Genomic DNA, 21,651 nt, shown 5'->3' with positions numbered 1-21,651 from the left:
GCGCATTTTTACTTACTGATGCGGTAATTAGGTACTCTAACACCTGACACGTGAAAATATTCAAAACATGTAAATCTAGGAAATTTACATCAGAGAATATCACTGAAATAGGACTGAAAAAGAAATAAAAAGGCCCGGCATGACCAGGTGGTGAAAGCGTTCGACTTGTAATCCGAGGGTCGCGGGTTCGAACCATCATCACATCAATCATGCTCGCCATTTCAGCCGTGAGAGCGGTATAATGTGACTGTCAATCCCACTATTTGTTGTTAAAAAAGTAGCCAAAGAGTTGGCGGTGGGTGGTGTTAACTAGCTGCCTTCCCTCTACTCTTACATTGCTAAACTATGGACGGCTAACGCAAATAGCCCTTGAGTGGCTCTGCTCGAAATTCAAAACAAACCAAACCAGGAAATAAAAATAAACAAACACAAGAAGTAAAAAACGTATCTTTATTTACTGTTAGCGTGCGTTTTATATTTATCTGGTTCGCATCCCCGTCGCGCCAAACATGCTCGCCCTTTCAGCCGTGGGGGCGTTATAATGTTGTAGTCAATCCCACTCTTCGTTGGTAAAAGAGTAGCCCAAGAGTTGGCGGTGGGTGGTGATGACTAGCTGCCTTCCCTCTAGTCTTACACTGCTAAGTTAGAGACGGCTAGAGCAGATAGCCCTCGAGTAGCTTTGTGCGAAATTCATGAAACAAACAAACAATTATATTTACCATAGTCAACACCATTTTTGTTCTGTAGTAAATACATTGACTTATGGTATTGGGATTAAAAGGAGTTACTTCTACTCATTACACACATTTCAAGGAAAGGAAGAACTCTGTATTCGTTCATATAACATAAGGATTAGAGGAATCCTAACTTACCACGAAAAAATTGGACAAATCGTTAAAGCCATCAATTATTTCACCTAACATTTACATGGGAAAATGTCCCTACCTCATACTAATTTGTACAAGTGTCTATGCCTCCTCTTGAAATGGGCTGGCTTCTCCGTAAGGGTTATGAGCCATTGGAATATACATAACTAAAGATATATTCTCAATTTGTTATGATAGGATGGAATTCGTAGCTGTTCCACTTATGAAACTGCGAATTTTTAGAGGCTAGTACAGAATAACAGGATGTTAGTCACCTGCGGTTCAAATTGCGTATCCAAACATCTTTCTCCAGTTTTCCGCTGGTACAGCGGTAAGTCTTCGGATTTACAACGCTACAATCAGCGGTTCGATCCCACTTGGTTGACTTAGCAAATAGCCCAGTGTTGCTTTGCTATAAGAAAACACAAACATCTTTCTTCTAGGCGTCTCCATGACCCGTGATTGTAAAATTATTATTTTTTTTTACTCTAGTAACCAAACTGAAATGTGACAGCTTGAATATACAGGTTGTATCTGCACTTTACCCCTTGTTCGTGTATTATTTTACATGACTTTCTGTTGTGTACTACTTTTTATGAGGGAACTATAAAATCACGCAAGACGTGAAACAATCAGGTTTCGGAGAAAAGCTCACTTACAGTGTTTGAACCATACCGGAAAATCAAATGAAATCGTGGTTACAGCATGAAAGAAAACAATAAAGTCACTTCCGACTACCGACAGTGTACCGGAAGTAGTGAAGACGGTTAGACAAGGAGCAGTGTGCTCTCCAAGGGAAAAAATACAGCAAAACTGAATGAATTTAGGCCTACAAAAGCAACACAAGAGCGTTTTCACAAGCTTTTCCTAAAATACGCTTAACTGAGGCCATCTATCGACATCTACGTGAACACGTGATTCACGAGCATGTGTCGTCATAATGGACGAAGCGCATCTACTTCAGTGTCCGTAAAAGTCCAAAAAATGTATTGTCCACAGCATTTCAAAAAAGGAATAGAATTATATGTCTAGAAATAGTTTATGGGTGGTCTATGAATAAATAGTTGCAAGATAAAGATGTAATAAAAAGGAAAACACCTAGTAGGTCGAGAACAATCGTTAACTCAGTAATGTTCCGAGGTTTACGGTCTAGTACAGTTTGACGTTTAAAAATGTTGACACCACTGGATTATGCATCTTAGCGTTTTAGTCAAGCATATAAACATTTTTTTTTTTTTTGAGCTACACGAGGGCTATCAGCGCTAGCTATCCCTAATTAAGCAGTGCAAGACTATGGAGAACAACAGCTAGTCATCCCCACTCATCTCCAACTCTTGGGCTACTTTTTACCAACGAATAGTGGAATTAATCGTAACATTATAACGCCCTCACGGCTGAATGATCAAGCATGTTTATTGTGACGGGGGATTAAATTATGAGCCAAGCACCCTGACCACTTGGCCACGCCGGGTCCACTAAAATACTGATCCGTATATCGAATATTGTACTTAATATTCTGTAGATGGCTAGATTTACAAATAAAATAGCTGTCAGTTCCAGCCCTTAGTAACGGTATTACACCTAATTAGCGAACTTTTCTGTATTTCTATAAAACTTATCTTGTATGACAGAAGTAGTAATCCAACATATATCAATTTTTTCTGACGTAATTTTGATTTGGAAGAGAAAAAAAGGGGAAGAAACACAAACATACACAAATTTATTAGAATCGAAATCAACAAATCACGCGTGAAAAATAAAACCAGAAACTGAAAAAAACTGTAATTAGACCATTTTTTAATTTGCAACGCCCCGAGGGCGTTAGTTAAGAGCAATACGACATATTTAAAATAGCAAATGGTTGACATAAAATCTCATTTTATGTTAAGTAATCCATTATTTAACCACCTTGTGGAGGTGACATAATTCGAGAAAGCTCCACCGAGGACACTCATGTAAATATTGAATTAAAAGAAGTCATGCAAAAGCTATTGACTTAAAATGAACTATTTCTTATATATGGAAAAGATGAATTGGTGATATTATCTTGAGCAAGTTTGAATCCAAGCTAAGTTTGCACGCACGCACAATTCAGTTAACAAACCAATAACACGCATATCTACTTGTTTTGTGTTACACTTGTACATATTGCTTACGGAACATGAGAAAATCGTAAAAGCTGTTTTCAGATGACATATTCTATTCTATATCACAAGCGCAGTAAAGAGTGAGTAGCAATTTTTAACAGGATGCTTGAAACAACAGAGAAACTCCACACGTACTAACAACTTGGTAAGCAAAACAGGCGTTTACTCAGCTTTGCTGTTGGTGTAAGGTAATTGACATCAAGATAAATAACATCAACTGTCTTTTCCATGCAGGGAAACAAAACATAATTATGTAACAATTACTGTCAGCTGGTCGTTAACACATGGGCACGTGGGTATCTGAAAGCGAACCTACACTTTAAAACAAATTTTTATGAGGAATAATTTACTGCAAGACGACTATGGGATAATGTGAGAATTTTAAAGATGGGACCTAGCACACTGTGTTTTAGGTTCGTCGGGAGATTTCCCGATACCTTCAAGACTGATGTATTAACTTTTTGTTTGTACTCGAACACTAAATATGTATAGTAGAAACAAAATGTTGGTGTTACACTCTATTACAAACAATCAATAGAAAACTGCCTGTAATACTGTTACGTACAAAATCTCCAGTAGCAACATAGTTTGTTTTTCGAATCGCACATGTCTAACGGACTTAATGAACGTTGTATCTGTACTTTTGTATTTATGGCCTATAACCTGGTTCCAAATTAGAGACGGAGGCAGGTTACTCAGTAGCACCATGCCGTTCAGTATCCACGCTGTGGGACTGACTGTCATTTTTTTAACGCACCTACAGCGAGGAGTATGTTGTTGCATTGTACGGATTCGAACACAGCTCGCCAACTCCAAAATCCAGAAGTCTACCACAAGACCAGCCAACGTCCTTGTAAAAAAAAAATCAATTCTTTATGAGAGATAAGTAAATATAGCAAGTCCAAAAGCGTCTCACTTCTAAGTGTCTGGGTAGAAAATACCCAAATACGTTTAAGGGAATCAGTATTTTTAGGGTAAGGGTTGGGGCTGAATGCAAAGACAGTTTGGGAGTCCCCAGCTTAGTTCACTAAGATTATTCGGATGAACAAATTTCTTGCTTAGACTGTATGTAGTTTCTTCTAACGCTTAACTTCAACCGAATTTAGCTTTTATATGACGTAACAGGTAAATATAAGAAAGCTAAGTATATTAAAGTAATGGTGTTTATGTGTGACTTCTGAAAATCATCAAACTATTTTTTAAAGCCACACGATTGGCCAGTTTTTAGACGTGTATTATAAAGTAACATAGACTAAAGCTAGGTTGTACACGATGTTCTGTTTATAATACAATTTGTATCGATAGCTGTGGCTGGTTTCGGTAAAATTTACTGAGCAGTTTGTTTGTTTTTTAATAAGAAGGTTCCACTCAAAGTCATGATTGTAAATTGAAGAAGTGCTTTGAAAATGTTTGTTCCAACCAGCGATAACTTGAATTGGTTAAGAATTTACAACATGTAATGAACGGCGTGCTAATACAGATCCTGCTAGACTTTTACTGTACATCTTCAAGTGATTCCGACTGATGTATTTATATTCTGACATTTCTCTGAGACGCCCCAACTAATGAGTGCGTGTGTTTTATACACTTCCCAGAGTGGCCCCGACTGATGGATGTTTCATACACTATGAGGTACAAACTGATACAAGTTTTATACACTATGAGGTCCACTGTACACTGATATATGTACACTGCAATGTGTTTCATGTTTCTGTGTGTGATATCTTTAAATTGTAGTGTTTTCTAATAGCAAAATAAAATAAATACAAACGAAAAATAGTCAATTTTATATGCAGGATTTTTAAGTAGTTTATCTTAGTTGTTAAAATAACTTTAATTATATATTACAAAATATTAACCTCAATAGCTCAGTTCAGAAACTGTTTTAATACATGTTCCAAATCTATGTTCCTCAACCTGTTGTCCGCAAGCCCCATTAGGACCCATGATCATTTAACAGAGACTCGGAGAGGATAAAGATAGAGTGTGCACATTATAATTAAGAAAGAAAAAGAGACAGCTTGTGATAATACAGTTATATATACACAGTAGGATAAGTTTGTGGTAACAGTTATATATATATATATATATATATAGTAGGATCAGCTTGTAATAGAGTTATGTATATATATACACTGCTGGCCAAAATCTTAAGGCCAATGAACATAAAGAAAAAATTTGCATTTTGCGTTGTTAGACTCAACCACTTATTTGAGTGGAGCGTCGAAAGATGAAAATAAGAACAGAGAAAATAAAAATAAAAGCTTTTTTAGCATTTAATAGGGAGTTTGAACGTGGCAGAATTGTCGAACTGCAAAAGCAAGGTCTCTCTCAACGTGCCATCGCTGGTGAGACTGGGTGTAGTAAAAATGCTGTTGCAAATTTCGTAAAAGACCCTGAAGGATACGAAACGAGAATTTCAAGTGGTCGACCCAAGAAAATTTCGCTGGCGTTGAGTAGGAGGAAGTGACGGGTTGTCCGGCAAGACACCAGCCGATCGTTGAACCAGATTAAGGTCCTTACGGACACAGAATGCAGCTCAAGAACAATAAGACGGCAACTACAAGAGAAAGGCTTTAAAAATCGTAAACGTCTCCAAAAGCCACACCACTTTCCACACCACGAAACAGCTCGGTTAAACTTTGCTGAGAAGCACCAAACATGGGACGTAGAAAAGTGGATAAAGGTTTTGTTCTCTGATGAGAAAAAATGTAACCTGAATGCTCCAGATGGCTTTCAATGTTACTGACACGATAAGGATATCCCACCGGAGACATTTTTACACGACACAATGGAGGAGGTTTCATCGTGATCTGGGGTGCTTTCTCCTTCCACGGAACAATGGAGCTTCAGGTTATATATGGGGCGTCAAACAGAAGCTGGCTACATTGGCATGTTGGAAAGAGCATTCTTATTGACTGAAGGCTCTCGCTTGTGTGGAAATGACTGGATCGTTTAGCAGGACAACGCTGCAATGCACAATGCCCGCAGGACAAAAGAGTTTTTTATGGCGAATAACGTGATTCTCTTGGACCATTCAGCATGTTCGCACGAACTGAACCCCATTGAAAATGTTTGGGGGTGGATGGCAAGGGAAGTCTATAGAAATGGACGTCAATTTCAAACATTGCATGATCTTCGTGAAGCCGTATTCACCACTTGGAATAACATTCCAACCAGCCTTCTGCAAACGCTTATATCGACCATGCCAAAGCGAATGTTTGAGGCTATTCACTATGACGGCCGTGTAACTCACTACTGAGACCTTTTGTTGGGCATTTCCTACCCTGTTTAGGACAGCTCTTAATTCAAGAAACGCAACTCAATCTCTCTCTTAAAGAAAGACAATGAATATTACACTCGAAGATTTCAATCTTCAATTCTAATTACAGTTCTTCCTCCTCATAAATCTTCTGGTCTTCTCTGATTATGTAATTATTATTTTTTTAATTACTAACAATACAAACAAGTTTCGATTATCAAAAGACTTGAACTTCATACCTTATTCTGAAGGTCCGGCATGGTTAGGTAATTAGGGCGCTTGACATGTAATCTGAGTGTCGCGGGTTCGAATCCTCGTCACACCAAACATGCTTGCTCTTTAGCTGTGGGGTCGTTATAAGGTGACGATCAATCCCAATATTCGTCGGTAAAAGAATAGTCCAAAATAGAGCGATAGGAGATGACTTACAGTGCTAAATTAGGAACGACTAGCGCAGATAGCCTTCATGTAGCTTTGTGCGAGATTCAAACAAACAAAACTTACCTTTTTAGAATCCGCGTGCCAGCTACGTCGTAAGCCTTGTGTGGACTCTGAATAGGGGAAATTGTCTGCTCCGTTCTCTTGATCGCCTGAGTTGTTTTCCAAACGTACACTCTGCATCAAGTGGACCCGATTTCCTGGAACTAGACCTTGTCTTCCTCGGAGGGAACACAACCACCATCCTTCCAAGCCTTGTGTGTTCTGTTCCAACACAGTTAGAATATCACCTTTCCGGAAGGCCAGTTCATCTGGACTTTCAGCGATATTGTCATACAGAGCTCTGGCCATACATTTCTGAAGCGAAACAGAAAGAGAAAGGTATGAGCAAATTCCAGATGATTTGTCGTAAGAACAATAGCAGCCATAATTCTAAATATGAAACCCAATGTTATCAGTGATCACTAGTTACGTAAATTACCTTAAAATGTGCAAAACATAGTCTTAAGTCAGAAAAGTCCGGGTAGATGGAGGAAATAAAGTTATTGGTCACGTTAAAAAGTTTTGTGAAGAAAATGTAATAAAATTAATAATTTCCAAAGAGCACTAGATAATCTCTTAAAACTACAAATACGTTAATGAGAGTTCCATCGTTGAAGAATATTTAACAGTAAAACAAACGTAATAACAACCAAGTATTAATAAAACGTAGCTCATGGTCGTGGCTAAGTAGTTAGCGTGTCAAATTGTAAATCCTTGTGTTAATGGTTTTCGCCCCTTTGCCACAAAATCGTGTGTCGCACGTTGGTGCTGTGGGTGGGTTATAGCATTCGCGATCAAATTAGAGAAGGGCTGGACAACTTTAATTGTAGCCAGCCCGAGTTTATGAATAAACGTTTCCATCACTTATCTTTTTTTATCGCAAATTTGGTAATCAGCAACTGCAATACCTCACGTCATCATTAATGTCGCTCGCTTCATCATTGCCACAGACTCCACCCATTTTGTGACGTCAGTCTGATTTTGATATTTGTTATCGAGTGTGCATTGTTTTGCATGCGTTTGCAAACATATTTTTATTTAGCAAATTTCAAGTGTTTAAATATATTTTGTTTTTAATCCCATAATATGGATAAGTGAATAATTCGAAAACGAAAGAATCGAGATGATATTGAACGCTCAGAAAATAAAGACAATTTAAATTATTTTGTCATTACCGCCGAAAAGAGAATGGCACGTGACTGTACAAACTTGAAATGAGAATTTAATGAAAGCTGGGAGTTGAAATTTGCAGTGATTGAAGCAAATAATAAACCACTCTGTTTTTTATGCAACAAGATTTTTAGAAATAATAAAGTAAACAACCTTAAGCAACATTTTAATAATTTTCACAACGAATTTGATGTAAAATTTCCACTTGATAGCAAAAATAGTATGAATAAAATTAGGCGTCTGAAAGCAAAACTTCACGAACAAAAGAGAGGCCTAAAATATTTTTATCTTCGATAGAACTAGTTACGTCAGCTTGATATAAAGTAGCTTGGATTCTAGCTCAAAAAATAAATCATTTTCTGAAGCTGAACTAGTAAAAGAAATGTCGATTGTGGTCATTGAAATTCTGTTGGAGAATTATGATTCAAAAATAAAAGATGATATTCTTCAAAAGGTAAATAATTTGCAATTAAGTCGAAGAACAATTGTCTGCAGAATGCTAGAGTTAGTTAAAGACATAGAAAATGAGTTGCTTGAACAAATAAAGACTTTGCATTTTTCTTTAGCACTAGATGAGTCAACAGATGTTAGTGACACTGCACGGTTGATATTTTGGATTCGATATGTAACTTCAGATCTTCAAGTGAGTGAAGAAATGCTTAGTCTTTGTGGATTACAAGATCGAACATGTGGAAAAAACATCTTTGAAAAGTTTCTTGAAATGTCAAAAAAATTCAATCTGGATTAAAAAACTGGTTTCTGTCACAACAGACGGTGCTCCCGCCATGACTGAGGCGAAAGTAGGATTTGTTTTTCTTTTGAAGCAGCATTTAATTGAAAATAATGTGAAGTCCACAGTGCCATCTTTCCATTGCATTTTGCATCAGGAAAAATTATGTGCTCAGATGTCTATAAGTGATGAATTGAAAAAATTGATGGACATTGTTGTAAAAATTGTGAATTATATTAGAAGTGAAAGCTCTCTCATCCATCGACAGTTTGTTAAGTCTTTGAAGAAAAGCAATGACTGTACTTTTGACGATCTTACTGATTTTGCAAATTTAAGATGGTTAAGTAGAGGAAAATTCTTGGAACGATTTACTTCCTTATTTCCTTAAACAAAAGAGTAACTTGTTGAAAAAGGTAAGATTGAAAATTTCCCTGAAATTGAAACTTTATCATGGCATTGTGACTTGCACTTTTTGTACGACATGATGTCTCACTTGAATAATTTGAATACAAAGTTTCAGGGAAGAGGTAAAATAATAAGTGAGCAATCACACTCTATTCATTAATTTTACCTAAAGCTAAACTTCCTTGCGGAACAATTACAAAATCATGATTTGACACATTTTGCAAAGTTGAATAGTTTTCTAGAAAATAATAAAGACTATGATTTTTCTGATGCTAAAGATTATCTCTACGTAAACTGGATCAAAACTCTATCTCGAAAATTTGGATCACGTTTCTCCTAATTTAAAAATTTGAAATTGATATCTGAATTTTACATGTTCCATTTCAATTTGACTTAAGAAATTTCAGTAAGGAAATTACATCTTTTTTGTCTTTGAATAAATGTGGATTTGAGTTGGTTACCCTGCAAAGTGTAGAACACATAAAAGGTTGTTTTGTTGTTTTGAATTAAGCACAAAGCTACACAATGGGCTATCTGTGATCTGCCCACCACGAGTATCGAAACCCAGATTTTAGCGTTGTAAGTCCGCAGACATACCGCTGAGCCACTGGGGGGCCATAAAAGGTAAACAAAAATGTTCTATCAGAAAGATGTGGCTCACTCTTCTGATAAACGAGAGTCTTCCAAATTTATAGATAGAAATTTCAAAATTATTTTCCATGTTTGGATCCACATAGGTGTTCAAGTCAATATTTTTACACTAGGTTTTCTCAAGTCTAGATACAGATCTCGGGTTATTGACATAAATTTAGAGGCAGAGCTAAGATGCTCATTGAGCACAGATATTAAGCCAAATTTCATGAAACTTGTTTATGAAAACCCCCATCAAGTTTCACATTGAAGGTTAGTTGAAATTCAATTATTTTGATTAAACTAACATCTTTCATTTTTTTTTTATTTTTAATAGTGTGGCTAACGTTGTTTTCATTAGTCACAGTTGTGGCCACTATGAAAAATAAGTTGCCTACCCATGAATTAGAGTATTCCAAGAACTGGCGGTAGGTGTTGTTGAATAAACTGCCTTCCACGTATTCTTATCAGTTCGAAAGCATGATTTAGATTGCTTTTGTATAGCTTCGCACCAATATATCAAAAAAAAAAAAAAAGTGTAATGCTTTTTGTGGCAATGAGGCATGAGCCCTTGGATTCACTGTCTAGACACGTTAAGTCAGTGGTTCCACTGTTTAGTTTTCTGAACAGATATTCATTAGAAAAACTATAAATCATTTTAAATTTGTTTTTACAACTATATTACAGCTGCTAACATTTAAAGTAATTAAAATTAGAGCTTGCCTACTGTCGTGTAGCTTTGCGCTTAATTACAAATAAACAAATTTATTAGCAGATTAAATTTAAGGTTCTTTCTAACTTGATATCTTTCTTTGATCAAATATTAATATTAATTTCTTATTTTTAAAAATCGTAACTGGAATTGAATGCAGGATTTAACTCGAAAAACGGAAACTTTTAAACTCACTTTCAGTACGGAAAAAAGGTAAATGTTGGAGAACAGACAAAACTTCACCAATTACTTGGTTTATTTAACAGTCAGGGAAAACTTCGCCTCTGATAAATTTTCACTGTACGCGTATGTATTATGTTTGCTTAATTAAATGTGTACCTGTTAAGAAACATAATAATAATAAATGTGGGGTTATTTACTGTCGTATGACCATCAAATATTAATAGTTTGTTCACCCGGTCCTTCGCGCACGAATTTAGAAGCGGTAAGAAAAATTTTTCTTTAGAAAGAGGAGGAAAGAAGAAGGGGGGGGGGACACCAACAGACAAAGAAACACGAGGAATAATCGACAAAATTAAACTTAGAAATGTATTATGTTAGTTCCATTTTTACTGGATTCTTCTTGGCGTTTAACGTTGGTTTGGGGTGAAAGTGTAAGCTCTATTTACCAAATGCTTGTTGTTAGTAAAACTGTATACTCAGCCAAGTTTCTTAGTAGTAGTATGGTTGTTTAATTAGCGAGTCCTGTACAAAGACAAGGCCGTTGGTATTCTTATCTTTATATGTAAGAATGTAAGGAAAGTACACTTAGTTATATTTACTAGCTGTTTGCTTGTAGACTTACTACGCTAGAAACCGGGTTTTGATACAAGTAGTGGGCAGAGCATAGATAGAACATTGTGCAACTTTGTGCTTAACTACAAAAGTTACTACAGTTGACAGCTTTCTCTTAGGTTTAACCAATAAAGTGAATAAGCTTTTATAATCTGGGTACATGAAAAAAAAGTAAACATAGAAAATAATAATGTTAATTTCTAGTACCTTACATTCTAATTGGAGAATAATTGTGAAACAGGCATGCCTATTCTTATGGAGAATTTTAAAATACTTTTAATTTAATGCATCAAGCATTCATTTTGTGAATTAAAAGTATTTTACTAATAAATTATGTGAATAGTTATGTCTATTTAACATAAGATTGCAAATATCAAACACAGAATACACTAGGCTGTTTGTTTGTTTTGCTGAATTTTACGCATTCCCAGCATCTGTCATGATATAAAATACTGCTTATTGTAGATATTATTGATCTGTTTATTTTATGAGTGAATATTTTATGATTGTTTAGTAACAAAAAAGTTCTAAGCAATTATTTTAAAGAAAATGTTATGACAAGTTTAAACAATTACATAACTCATTGAGAGTGGTACATTGTGTCTGTAAGTTATTGGGCAGGAGGTTATCGAACGTCGCGTGAAATTTAGTGATGTAGAGGATATAAAACAGAGATTAAGTAATAAACATATAATTAGTGCTGTATGAGAGGGAAAAGTAAACATAGAAATAAAGACAGAGCAGACGAGAAGTAAACTTATGAGAAGGAATTCGGCAAAAAAAAAGTTAAACGCAAAGTTAATCATCGTAGGAGTGGAAGGCCTAAGTACTAATATAGGCCTAACGGTTGATATATTAGACTAACGATGTTGAAAGAGATAATAATGGCTTATTTTGTTAAAAGCGAATTCTAAAGTAATTGAACTAGCCTCAGGGACTTTGACAAATAAGACAGACGTTTCTCGGAAATACAAAGAGATCAAAAGGAGCAGATGATTTTAGAAATATAGAATACAACCGTGGTAACTCGACGATAAAGTAAGTGTAGTATTCTCGGATAATTTAGCGATGCTAATTGAAAAAAATAGTTCAACCTGTCAACTGAAAGTGTATAAAATTCATTAGGCCTAAATTGATGTCTGACAAGAAGAAAACTGCATAATGCTTATTATATGACTATGATCGCTATGCGTAAACAATTTGTTGTACAAAAATTTAACTAGTTACTAACATATATTATTTTGTAAATAGTAGAGTGAGTACTGTTCGTTGATTTTTGAACTTATTGCTAACAATTCACAGATATATCTACTACAGAAGAATCCTTAGCCCAACAGCAATGTTATTCAGCCTACTTAATAAGTACTATTATATTTATAATATTAAGAAGAATAAACCCTCCATTATTTTGACAAAATCAATGTTTTGGTATTCAGTTAACGTTTTTAATTACTGTTTCACCGGACCTGATTTCTTTCATTTTATCGACCTTGTGAGTTTACAATTTGTAATATTTATGTTAACAAAGTACTACTGCAAGATTTAGTACATTTAGGTGAACAATGATCAATGAAAGGTATCTCAGTTTTGAGGCCACAGATAATATTAAACATGTATACAGTAGTTTCACATTCACAGTGTATTTTTAACGTTTTGCTCCGTCGATGATTTAGCGTAAGTTTATGAACTTAGAACGCTAAAATTCAAATTTCAATTTCCTCCGGTAGACATGACGCAGAAAGCTGTGTAGCTTTGCGCTAATACGAACAAACAATATACGTGTTTGATATCTGTAAGAAACTGTTTTTTTTTTGAGGTTTTATCGTAAAAAGGTGTACATCTTTTTACGAGAACAAATAAACGAGAGCGTTGTTGAACATTAAACGGATACTTCTGTTTATAATACACAAAACAACAACAAAAATAAAATTGGTAGACTTCCTATAAATCCTATTGAAAAGTAGAAAAATAAAAACGTACATATTATATTTATAATATTAAGAAATTTTGTTTCAAGGTAAGTAGGAATTAATAAGTACGAAAGGGTAACAAAATCTGTTACAGCATGTTATGAAACAAGAGTGGTCGCAGGTATAATGTTGACACAACTTTGTAAAACAACAGTCTGTACATTATATTATGAATTATATCATCATAACCATGTTTCGAGAGGAAGGTAGAAATATACTCTGAACAAATTCAAATGTACAGACACGCATATTTTTTTTTCTTAATATATCAAGTGTATAAAAATATTTATCATACAAATTGTGTTATAAATATGTACTACTCGAAAGCATTTTGCAGTTTCTATAATTGAAGAATTTACCGAGTCGATCATCTAATTTCTCACATCAACATTTACATTTTATTGGATTGTGACCTGTATACATCATATTTAGGTCGTGCGCTTTCGTAACAGAAACACGAGCAGATCAAAACCGATGTGTGCTCTCTGGCTTCCTAAGACCTTGTGACGTCACAAGTTCTTCTTGTGGCCCGGACCTTTTGTGACGTCACACGTTCTTCACGTGGCCCGGACCTCAAATGAATGACGGTAATAATAAAGAAGCAAGGAGGCGCCAGAGCGGCGACATGCTCACGCTGCAACACGTAAACTTTCAGGTGCGAATTGTTCTTCGGTCTCGACCTGAAATTTCTATAACACAATCACAAGAAGCTGTTTACTCATGTGCCTGGTAACAAGCCTCTTTATCAGTCAAAAACTAGCTGATGTCGATCTACTCGTTTTTCTGTAATGTCTTTTTATTACTCAGACATATCAACGTTTAGAACTTGAAATTGGATAGCAGAAAGCTATCAATTTTAGCTGGCCGAATGTAAAGAAATACAATGTTACAAATAAAATCTATTCACAACTTTAATATGGAAAAAATCACCTGCATATGCACAGAAAAGAAGCACAACGTATTGTTGTTGTTTTCGGAGTGCAAAGCTACGCAATGGTATACGGGCACTCCTTCCACAAGAGAATCTCGAACCTCGGATTTGTAAGAGCTTGTTTCGAATGGTGCTATTTATAAGTAGTTATTAGCATTCGAACAGTGCTATTTATGAAGGTGATATCCCATTCACAACAGTGATATTTACAAATCAGCTATAGCTGTAGTACTATTTATAAAGCAACTATAGCATCAGGAACAGTAATATTTATAAAGCATAGCATTAGGAACAGTAATTTTCATATATTAGCTATAGCATTAATAACAGTAATATTTATAAAGCAACTATACCATTAGAAACAATAATATTTATAAAACAGTTATAGCATTAGAAACAATATTCATAAAGCAGTTACAGCATTAGGAACAGTAATATTTATAAAGTAGCTATACTATTAGAAACAAGAATATTTATAAAGCAGCTACAGCATTAGGAACAGTAATATTTATAAAGCAGTTACAGCATTAGGAACAGTAATATTTATAAAGCAGTTACAGCATTAGGAACAGTAATATTTATAAAGCAGTTACAGCATTAGGAACAGTAATATTTATAAAGCAGTTACAGCATTAGGAACAGTAATATTTATAAAGCAGCTACAGCATTAGGAACAGTAATATTTATAAAGCAGTTACAGCATTAGGAACAGTAATATTTATAAAGCAGTTACAGCATTAGGAACAGTAATATTTATAAAGCAGTTACAGCATTAGGAACAGTAATATTTATAAAGCAGCTACAGCATTAATAACAGTAATATTTATAAAACAGCTACAGCATTAATAACAGTAATATTTATAAAGCAGCTATACTATTAGAAACAAGAATATTTATATAGCAGCTACAGCATTAGGAACAGTGATATTTATAAAGCAGCTACAGCATTAGGAACAGTAATATTTATAAAGTAGCTATACTATTAGAAACAAGAATATTTATAAAGCAGTTATAGCATTAGAAACAATATTCATAAAACAGTTATAGCATTAGGAACAGTGATATTTATAAAGCAGCTATAGTATTGGGAACAGTAATGTTTATATAGCAGCTATAGCATTAATAACAGTAATATTTATAAAGCAGCTATAGTATTAGAAACAGTAATATTCATATAGCAGCTATAGTATTAGAAACAGTAATATTTATATAGCAGCTATAGTATTAGAAACAGTAATATTTATATAGCAGCTATAGTATTAGAAACAGTAATATTTATATAGCAGCTATAGTATTGGAAACAGTAATATTTATATAGCAGCTATAGTATTAGAAACAGTAATATTTATATAGCAGCTATAGTATTAGAAACAGTAATATTTATATAGCAGCTATAGTATTAGAAACAGTAATATTTATATAGCAGCTATAGTATTAGAAACAGTAATATTTATATAGCAGCTATAGTATTAGAAACAGTAATATTTATATAGCAGCTATAGTATTAGAAACAGTAATATTTATATAGCAGCTATAGCATTAGGAATAGTGTAAGCTAGACATCAAAATCATGAAATAAATGCTTACAGACATTAATTACCACAAGAGGCAGGAAAACAGTAAGAAAAGAAGGTTTTTAACTTTCCTTGAATATGTTGAAATATAAAAGTTAGTTGCTTTATTTGAAGGATGAGTGCCATTAATGTATAACTGTCCAAACGAAGATATGCCTTCCTATGATAATTATTTATAGATGACTGAATGAAAGATGTGGCTTAATCATGTGGGGTGCAGTGCTACAAACCTAAGTGGAACAACAAATATCTTCTGTAGTTTTCTCCGTTAGTAATATTTGCCCTCTGACATGGCTCTTTATATGTAATCTTTATAAAGGTTAGCTCATGGCGTGGTCATTGTGGTTTGTGATAAAACACAGACAGGAGCTCTGATGATGTTAGAACTACTGCGTTCAGGTGATATAAAACCATGTCTCTTACAAGTAGAAACTGTTACGACAGAGAGATGTAGATGGTTCATTGTTTTACTTAATCGAAAACATGCGCTTATAATTATTAGTAATTTGATTTTTTTTTTGAAATTATCCTTTTAGAACATTGATATGACTGTCGTTTACTATTACCAACGGCTAGATGATCTAACATCAGATCTAGAGCTAATTTTATTTGAAAGCAAGATAATTTTGGAGGGTATTTTAACCAGATCGTTTACTGTGCACACATGGGTCCTACACGTATTTGTACTTTTGTATTTAGGGCAAAGTTACTAAGGCTATCTGCTGTCGTCCCTAATTATGACCAGAAGGAAGACAGAACCTGTGCTAATGAATTGATTATGACTCTTCTTCATGATGCACTCACAGCTTTAAAGAACTGGGAATGTTTTGTGGTAACACACGAAATCGAACCCAGAGTTCTCAGATTACCAAACATAAACGGACAATGATAAAGAAATCTCTGAGTATATGTCTTCTCTAACTCTTAACATTGCAAACTAACTTAATCGATACTCTTAACTAAAATGAAAATATAATTAAGGGTACAAAAGTAAATCAGCGGCTTTTGTTTAAGCATGTAACAAACATACACTGCTGTTATAGGAGATATTAGTATTATTACTTTTTCAAATACCAAATGACAGTTGTTGTGTTTGTTACGCTGACATAGTTCTCGAAAAGAAACATTTGCAGAAATAAACAAGAAGTTACCTCGTAAAGTTACACACCCGGATAGTGTAGGTAAATTACAACACGTAGTTGGAAATCTAGCAACTTTGATATTTCATTTGATGGCATGTTCTTGCTGTTAACTACGTTTAAAATTAATATTTCTGTTTTTCCGCAAACGTCCACAAGCCAATATACTACACATGTAACTATACTGTGCAGTCAGCGAATGGGTTTGTTTTGGCAATTTCGCGTAAATCTACACAAAAAACGTATGCGCATATACGTTCCTAATTTTTAACCGATAGATGAAAGGGAAGCAAGTTAAGTGAACAGCACCCAATGCCCCCAGATGTTGGTCTACTCTAATCGAATAGTGGAATCTGATAACTATTTTTATAACGCACCCAAAGCATGGAGCACAATTTCTTTCTATGCAACGACCGGACGGAAACCTGAAAACATAGAGTGAGCATACTAACCACTAGTTCCAGCTCGACCCTGCTGATGCCAGTGGGAAGCGTTTAATAAAGTGTTTAGGTCTTAAGAAATAAAAATTGAAAGTAGCATACATGTATATATATATATATGCGTGTGTGCATATATAGACATACATACGTATAAAATATATTATCAGCAACTTGCGTGCAACAAATATCACAGTTACGATTATGTGTTTTCCAAATTTCTTATATTTATGTACTCATGAAAGCTCATGTTTCTCTTTTTCATTTTTTTATTTTGGTTTATGTCTTTTAACGTGTTGCCCTTGTATTATACGTTAAAAACAAAATAGACAAATATTAGGGCGTCATTCGGGCAATGGATTCAGTTTGTGGCATAGTACAGGCAACTTTGGAACGTTAAAAATTCGGAATAAACGACAGAATTATTAAAAAAATAATAGTTATGTTACACTCAAAGCACGTATATACACACAAACACACACAATTAGCTACAATAAACCATGTATCATTTGGATTATATTACGCTATTAGATACATGATGGAACACTACAATACAAATAAAATGTACAATCCTCGAGTTGCAATAATCTCTGCTGTTATAAACAAAAATATGTTATTATTTGTTTTCAGGCTTGATCATCAGAAGGTTGTCTGTATTTTTAGCATGCACGTGTGAGTGTTTGGCTATTTTAATCACGTCATTGTTATATCTACAACAACGATTAGTTAAAGGTTCATGTCTTAAACGTCATACCGATACTTTGTCGGGAGAAAATTAACTTAATGACTATCTACTCAGGATGTAGTCGAAGTTTTTTTAGAATAAATTAATTGAGTTGAATGAATGTTGGTTGTACTTGTGACTGCATGTAAAGCGCCATCTATTATCAAGGGAAAGTTTGTTACACGTGTCTGAATCCCAGTTATACAACGAATGAAAACACTGTTCACTGTCAGCTGAAAAACACATCAGTAACCATCTTGTCTACGCAATATGGGCACATCTACACTATATATCTTAAATAACTCAATAGATTCAAGTCTACTTTAGTTCTTCAGTAGTTTAATCTAAAGAATTATAACATGGCACTCTCTATACAAGGATATCCTGTCTTTTTCTAATCCTTATTTCATCCTATTAAGCTAAATTTGACACAAGATTGCAACTGTTGATTATATACATGTTTGTAACAGCAGAACATGTTATCCAGTTCGTACAAGTTTAAAACTCATCGGCTACTGATGATAGCTAAAGTCCTAAAACACGATACAAAAACTAAATTGCTATAAATGAACATAATGTTTCATAGGAAAATAATGTTTTCGTAAAAGAAAGTGAGATATGTATATAGAGCGTGTGTGTGCGTGGGGGGAGTTTGTAAGCAGAACTTAAACATAGAGAGACAGAATATAAAAGAGGCAATGGATAGATGGATGGATAGATGAAAGGTAATTATCGTAATTAACATACCATTTTCATGTAGCTTGCCGACTTGACTTCAATATTGGAGAAGCTTGGAAATGGTCGAGAACTGGCTGGTGAATGTTTTATAACTGGTGACATCTTGTTCTCTACCTCATTAAGAGAGCAACAGTTTCCAAAATGTTCATTTTCTTACATTCAAAATTTTCTTGCCAGTAAACACGTTTTAATCAGTAATAATAATACTAGAACAATTCTCTGCTCAGTTTTGTGGACAGTTAGTATTACTTGCGAAGTTATACTTTGAATACGAAACTTATCAAAGACAGAAAAATCTTCTAAGTTCCTAAGCTTGTAAGCATATGAAACTTTGTATATATAGTTATTTGTTTTAGTACGGAAAGCGTCTTTCTTTGTTATCTCTATGAGTTACTGGGCCTATGAATGCAGTGATTTTTCATATTGTGGTACAGAATCCACTGTCGTTATACATACAAGACTTGTTCAGCTTTTCATGTACAAATATTCTACTTGGAAATATCACCTCAGTTGAATTAACTACTGGTCTGCCTTCTTTGTCCATCTTGTCTAACAAGTTCTTCCACGAGAGTACTCCCTTTAGAGACACGCCGCGCCCCACGGTCACAAAATGAAACTCAAACGTCAAAGGGGTGAAGCCTTCCTTGCCCACACTTCCGATCACCACAGCCGCAAGCTTACGTTTCCCTATTCGCCAAGTACGCCGGAGAAATCACGTGACTTAAGCTCCTAACAAGTTGTGGCACTAAGAAAATACTGAAAAATGACGTATGAAGGTAATGTCGACGTTTCGGACCTCACTTTTGCTACGAGATAAAAACAACAACAAACTAAACTAAGGATGATGGAATGTCTTATTGGAAGTCTAGTTTAATTCTCACACTTGTTATATTCTGTGTATATATATAAAACTGTTGTTCGCGTTTATCTTTCATAGAAAAGTTTTACACAATTTCAAGGTAGAACTTATGGAGCTGTTGGAATGAAAATTATTTTTAGTGTGGCATGTTTTATCATACCAATTAAATTAGCCCCTTTGGCTTTATCCATAAATTCTTACATCCTGATGTTTTACTGCAACCCAATACGCGTATACAGTACTTGAGCACATACTTTCCCCACAAGAAAACAAACGACTTTTAACTTTTATTGCTCCAAGGCAAGTCCCGAACGATAGTTGGAAGTGTATACTAAACAATGTAGAGGTAATTGGTATTCAGATGTTCCGTTGTGGTGTTTTTGTTTATGGAAATTCCAACAGTTAAAGTAGCACTGCAGACACAGGAGACTGGGGATTTAATTGGCCAACAGAGTGTATCGATTAGGAAGGAAAAGGCGAAACCGACGGTATGTGGTTGTATAAGTGTTGACAGGTTTATGACTTCGTGGGAAAAATAACACCGTTTCTGAAGTTTATGGACAAAAAGCAAAACAAAATTATATTTTCTGTTTATTTTGCAAAGTTTTGCTCTTAATTTACACAAAAACATTTGAAAACAATATACAGCGTATTTACTACTGCGCAAAGGCACACATGGACAATGCACATAATCACAGTACGAACGGTACACCTTCTCCATTGGACTTGGACCGCTGACTCCATTAAAAGCTGAAATTACAGAAAGTGAGACGAGATTCATAACGTATTTTATTTCTTTATTGACATTCGGTCCACGTTTTGACCAGTGATGTACATCCGTTTTATATGCGCGCCATCCCTATCTATACGCACTCCCTATAATCTATTTGTGTTTACACCATACATGTAATTTTCTTTTTGTTAATTATTGTTAATATATTACTAAATAGCAGTAATATTTGTACGGTAATTTTTAAAATTTCATTACTTTAAAATTGTACTTTTGGATATAATTTATACGCTTCTCTAATCATAGTTGCAGTTCCTCCCCTTCACCGACTCTCCATGGGAGAACATCCCATAAGTATACCTCGCGGATATAGAAAACGTCCATGACACATAGGAAACATAGAGACAAATAGTATGCTTTATAATTTCAACCAATTTCTAGAAAGTAATTAGAGCACTAATTTACATTTCACGGGAAAGTCAGTTTCTAAGTTACTATAAACAATTCAATAACAGCAAATAAAACAAAGTTTAAAATATATTGTTAACAGTAATATGGAACACTTTTAAAATATTAGTTTCAAGTAATAAAGAGGTTTAACTTTACACGTTTAAGAAGACCGCTGTTGCTGTATCTTAGCTTCGGAGGTATGTTAATGACTATTTGGTTTGTTTGTTTTTGAATTTCGCGCAAAGCTACTCAAGAGCTACCTGTGCTAGCCGTCCCTAACTTAGTAGTATAAGACTAGAGGGAAGGCAGCTAGTCATCACCACCCACCGCCGACTCTTGGGCTACTCTTTTACCTACGAATAGTGGGATTGACTGTAACATTATAACACCCCCACGGCTGAAAGGCCGAACATGTTTGGTGCGACGGGGATTCGAACCCGCGACCCTCAGATTACGAGTCGAACGCCTTAACCCACTTGGCCATGCTGGTCGAGGACTCTTTTACAATCTTTCGTAAAATATACTAAAGATGATGAACAATAGTGCACTTCGCCATTTTTGAATATTATTGTTCGTAATTAATACCGTATTTTTGAAGTAAACATATATCATAAACGTTATTTTCAGAAATTTATGCACATTTAGTAGTGTTTCTAAGATAATTTACAGGATTCTAGAAATTTATCCTAATTTGCGCGATGAATTGACTGTTTTGACACGAAACTACACGCTAGGGGAATTTCATGATGAAATAAGCCGTATCAATAGTTTTCTCAAATAATTTTCTTTTGTAAGCAGTATGTTTAAACATGTAATTTAGATGCTATCTAAAGGAAGTTCCAGGTCGTAATGATGACGTTCAGTTAGGCCTAAAATGTTTTAAGGATTTGACGTCAGGTTTA

The 21,651-nt window shown here is 34.7% G+C and overlaps 1 protein-coding gene across 3 annotated transcripts in view; it reads right to left on the bottom strand.

The window, feature by feature from the left end:
- The window catches only part of LOC143233257 (breast cancer anti-estrogen resistance protein 1-like), a 53,193-nt gene that overhangs the window by 14,707 nt on the left and 16,835 nt on the right, over positions 1 to 21,651 (bottom strand). The window contains exons 2-3 of one of the 3 annotated variants that reach the window (XM_076469263.1): positions 18,720 to 19,516; positions 6,780 to 7,070 (exon numbers count right to left, since the gene is read on the bottom strand). The exons of 1 other annotated variant lie outside the window; for it this stretch is intronic. In XM_076469263.1, coding sequence (XP_076325378.1) covers positions 6,780 to 7,070; positions 18,720 to 18,812 — 384 coding nt within the window. In that variant the 5' untranslated portion in view covers positions 18,813 to 19,516. The remainder of the gene's footprint in view (positions 1 to 6,779; positions 7,071 to 18,719; positions 19,517 to 21,651) is intronic. One more of the 3 variants, XM_076469264.1, reaches the window with a different exon arrangement.

The sequence above is a fragment of the Tachypleus tridentatus genome, chromosome 12, assembly GCF_004210375.1.
Source record: "Tachypleus tridentatus isolate NWPU-2018 chromosome 12, ASM421037v1, whole genome shotgun sequence".
Lineage (NCBI taxonomy): Eukaryota > Metazoa > Arthropoda > Merostomata > Xiphosura > Limulidae > Tachypleus > Tachypleus tridentatus.
Note: the sequence above shows the minus strand (reverse complement) of the source record. Positions and strands in the feature narration are given on the sequence as shown.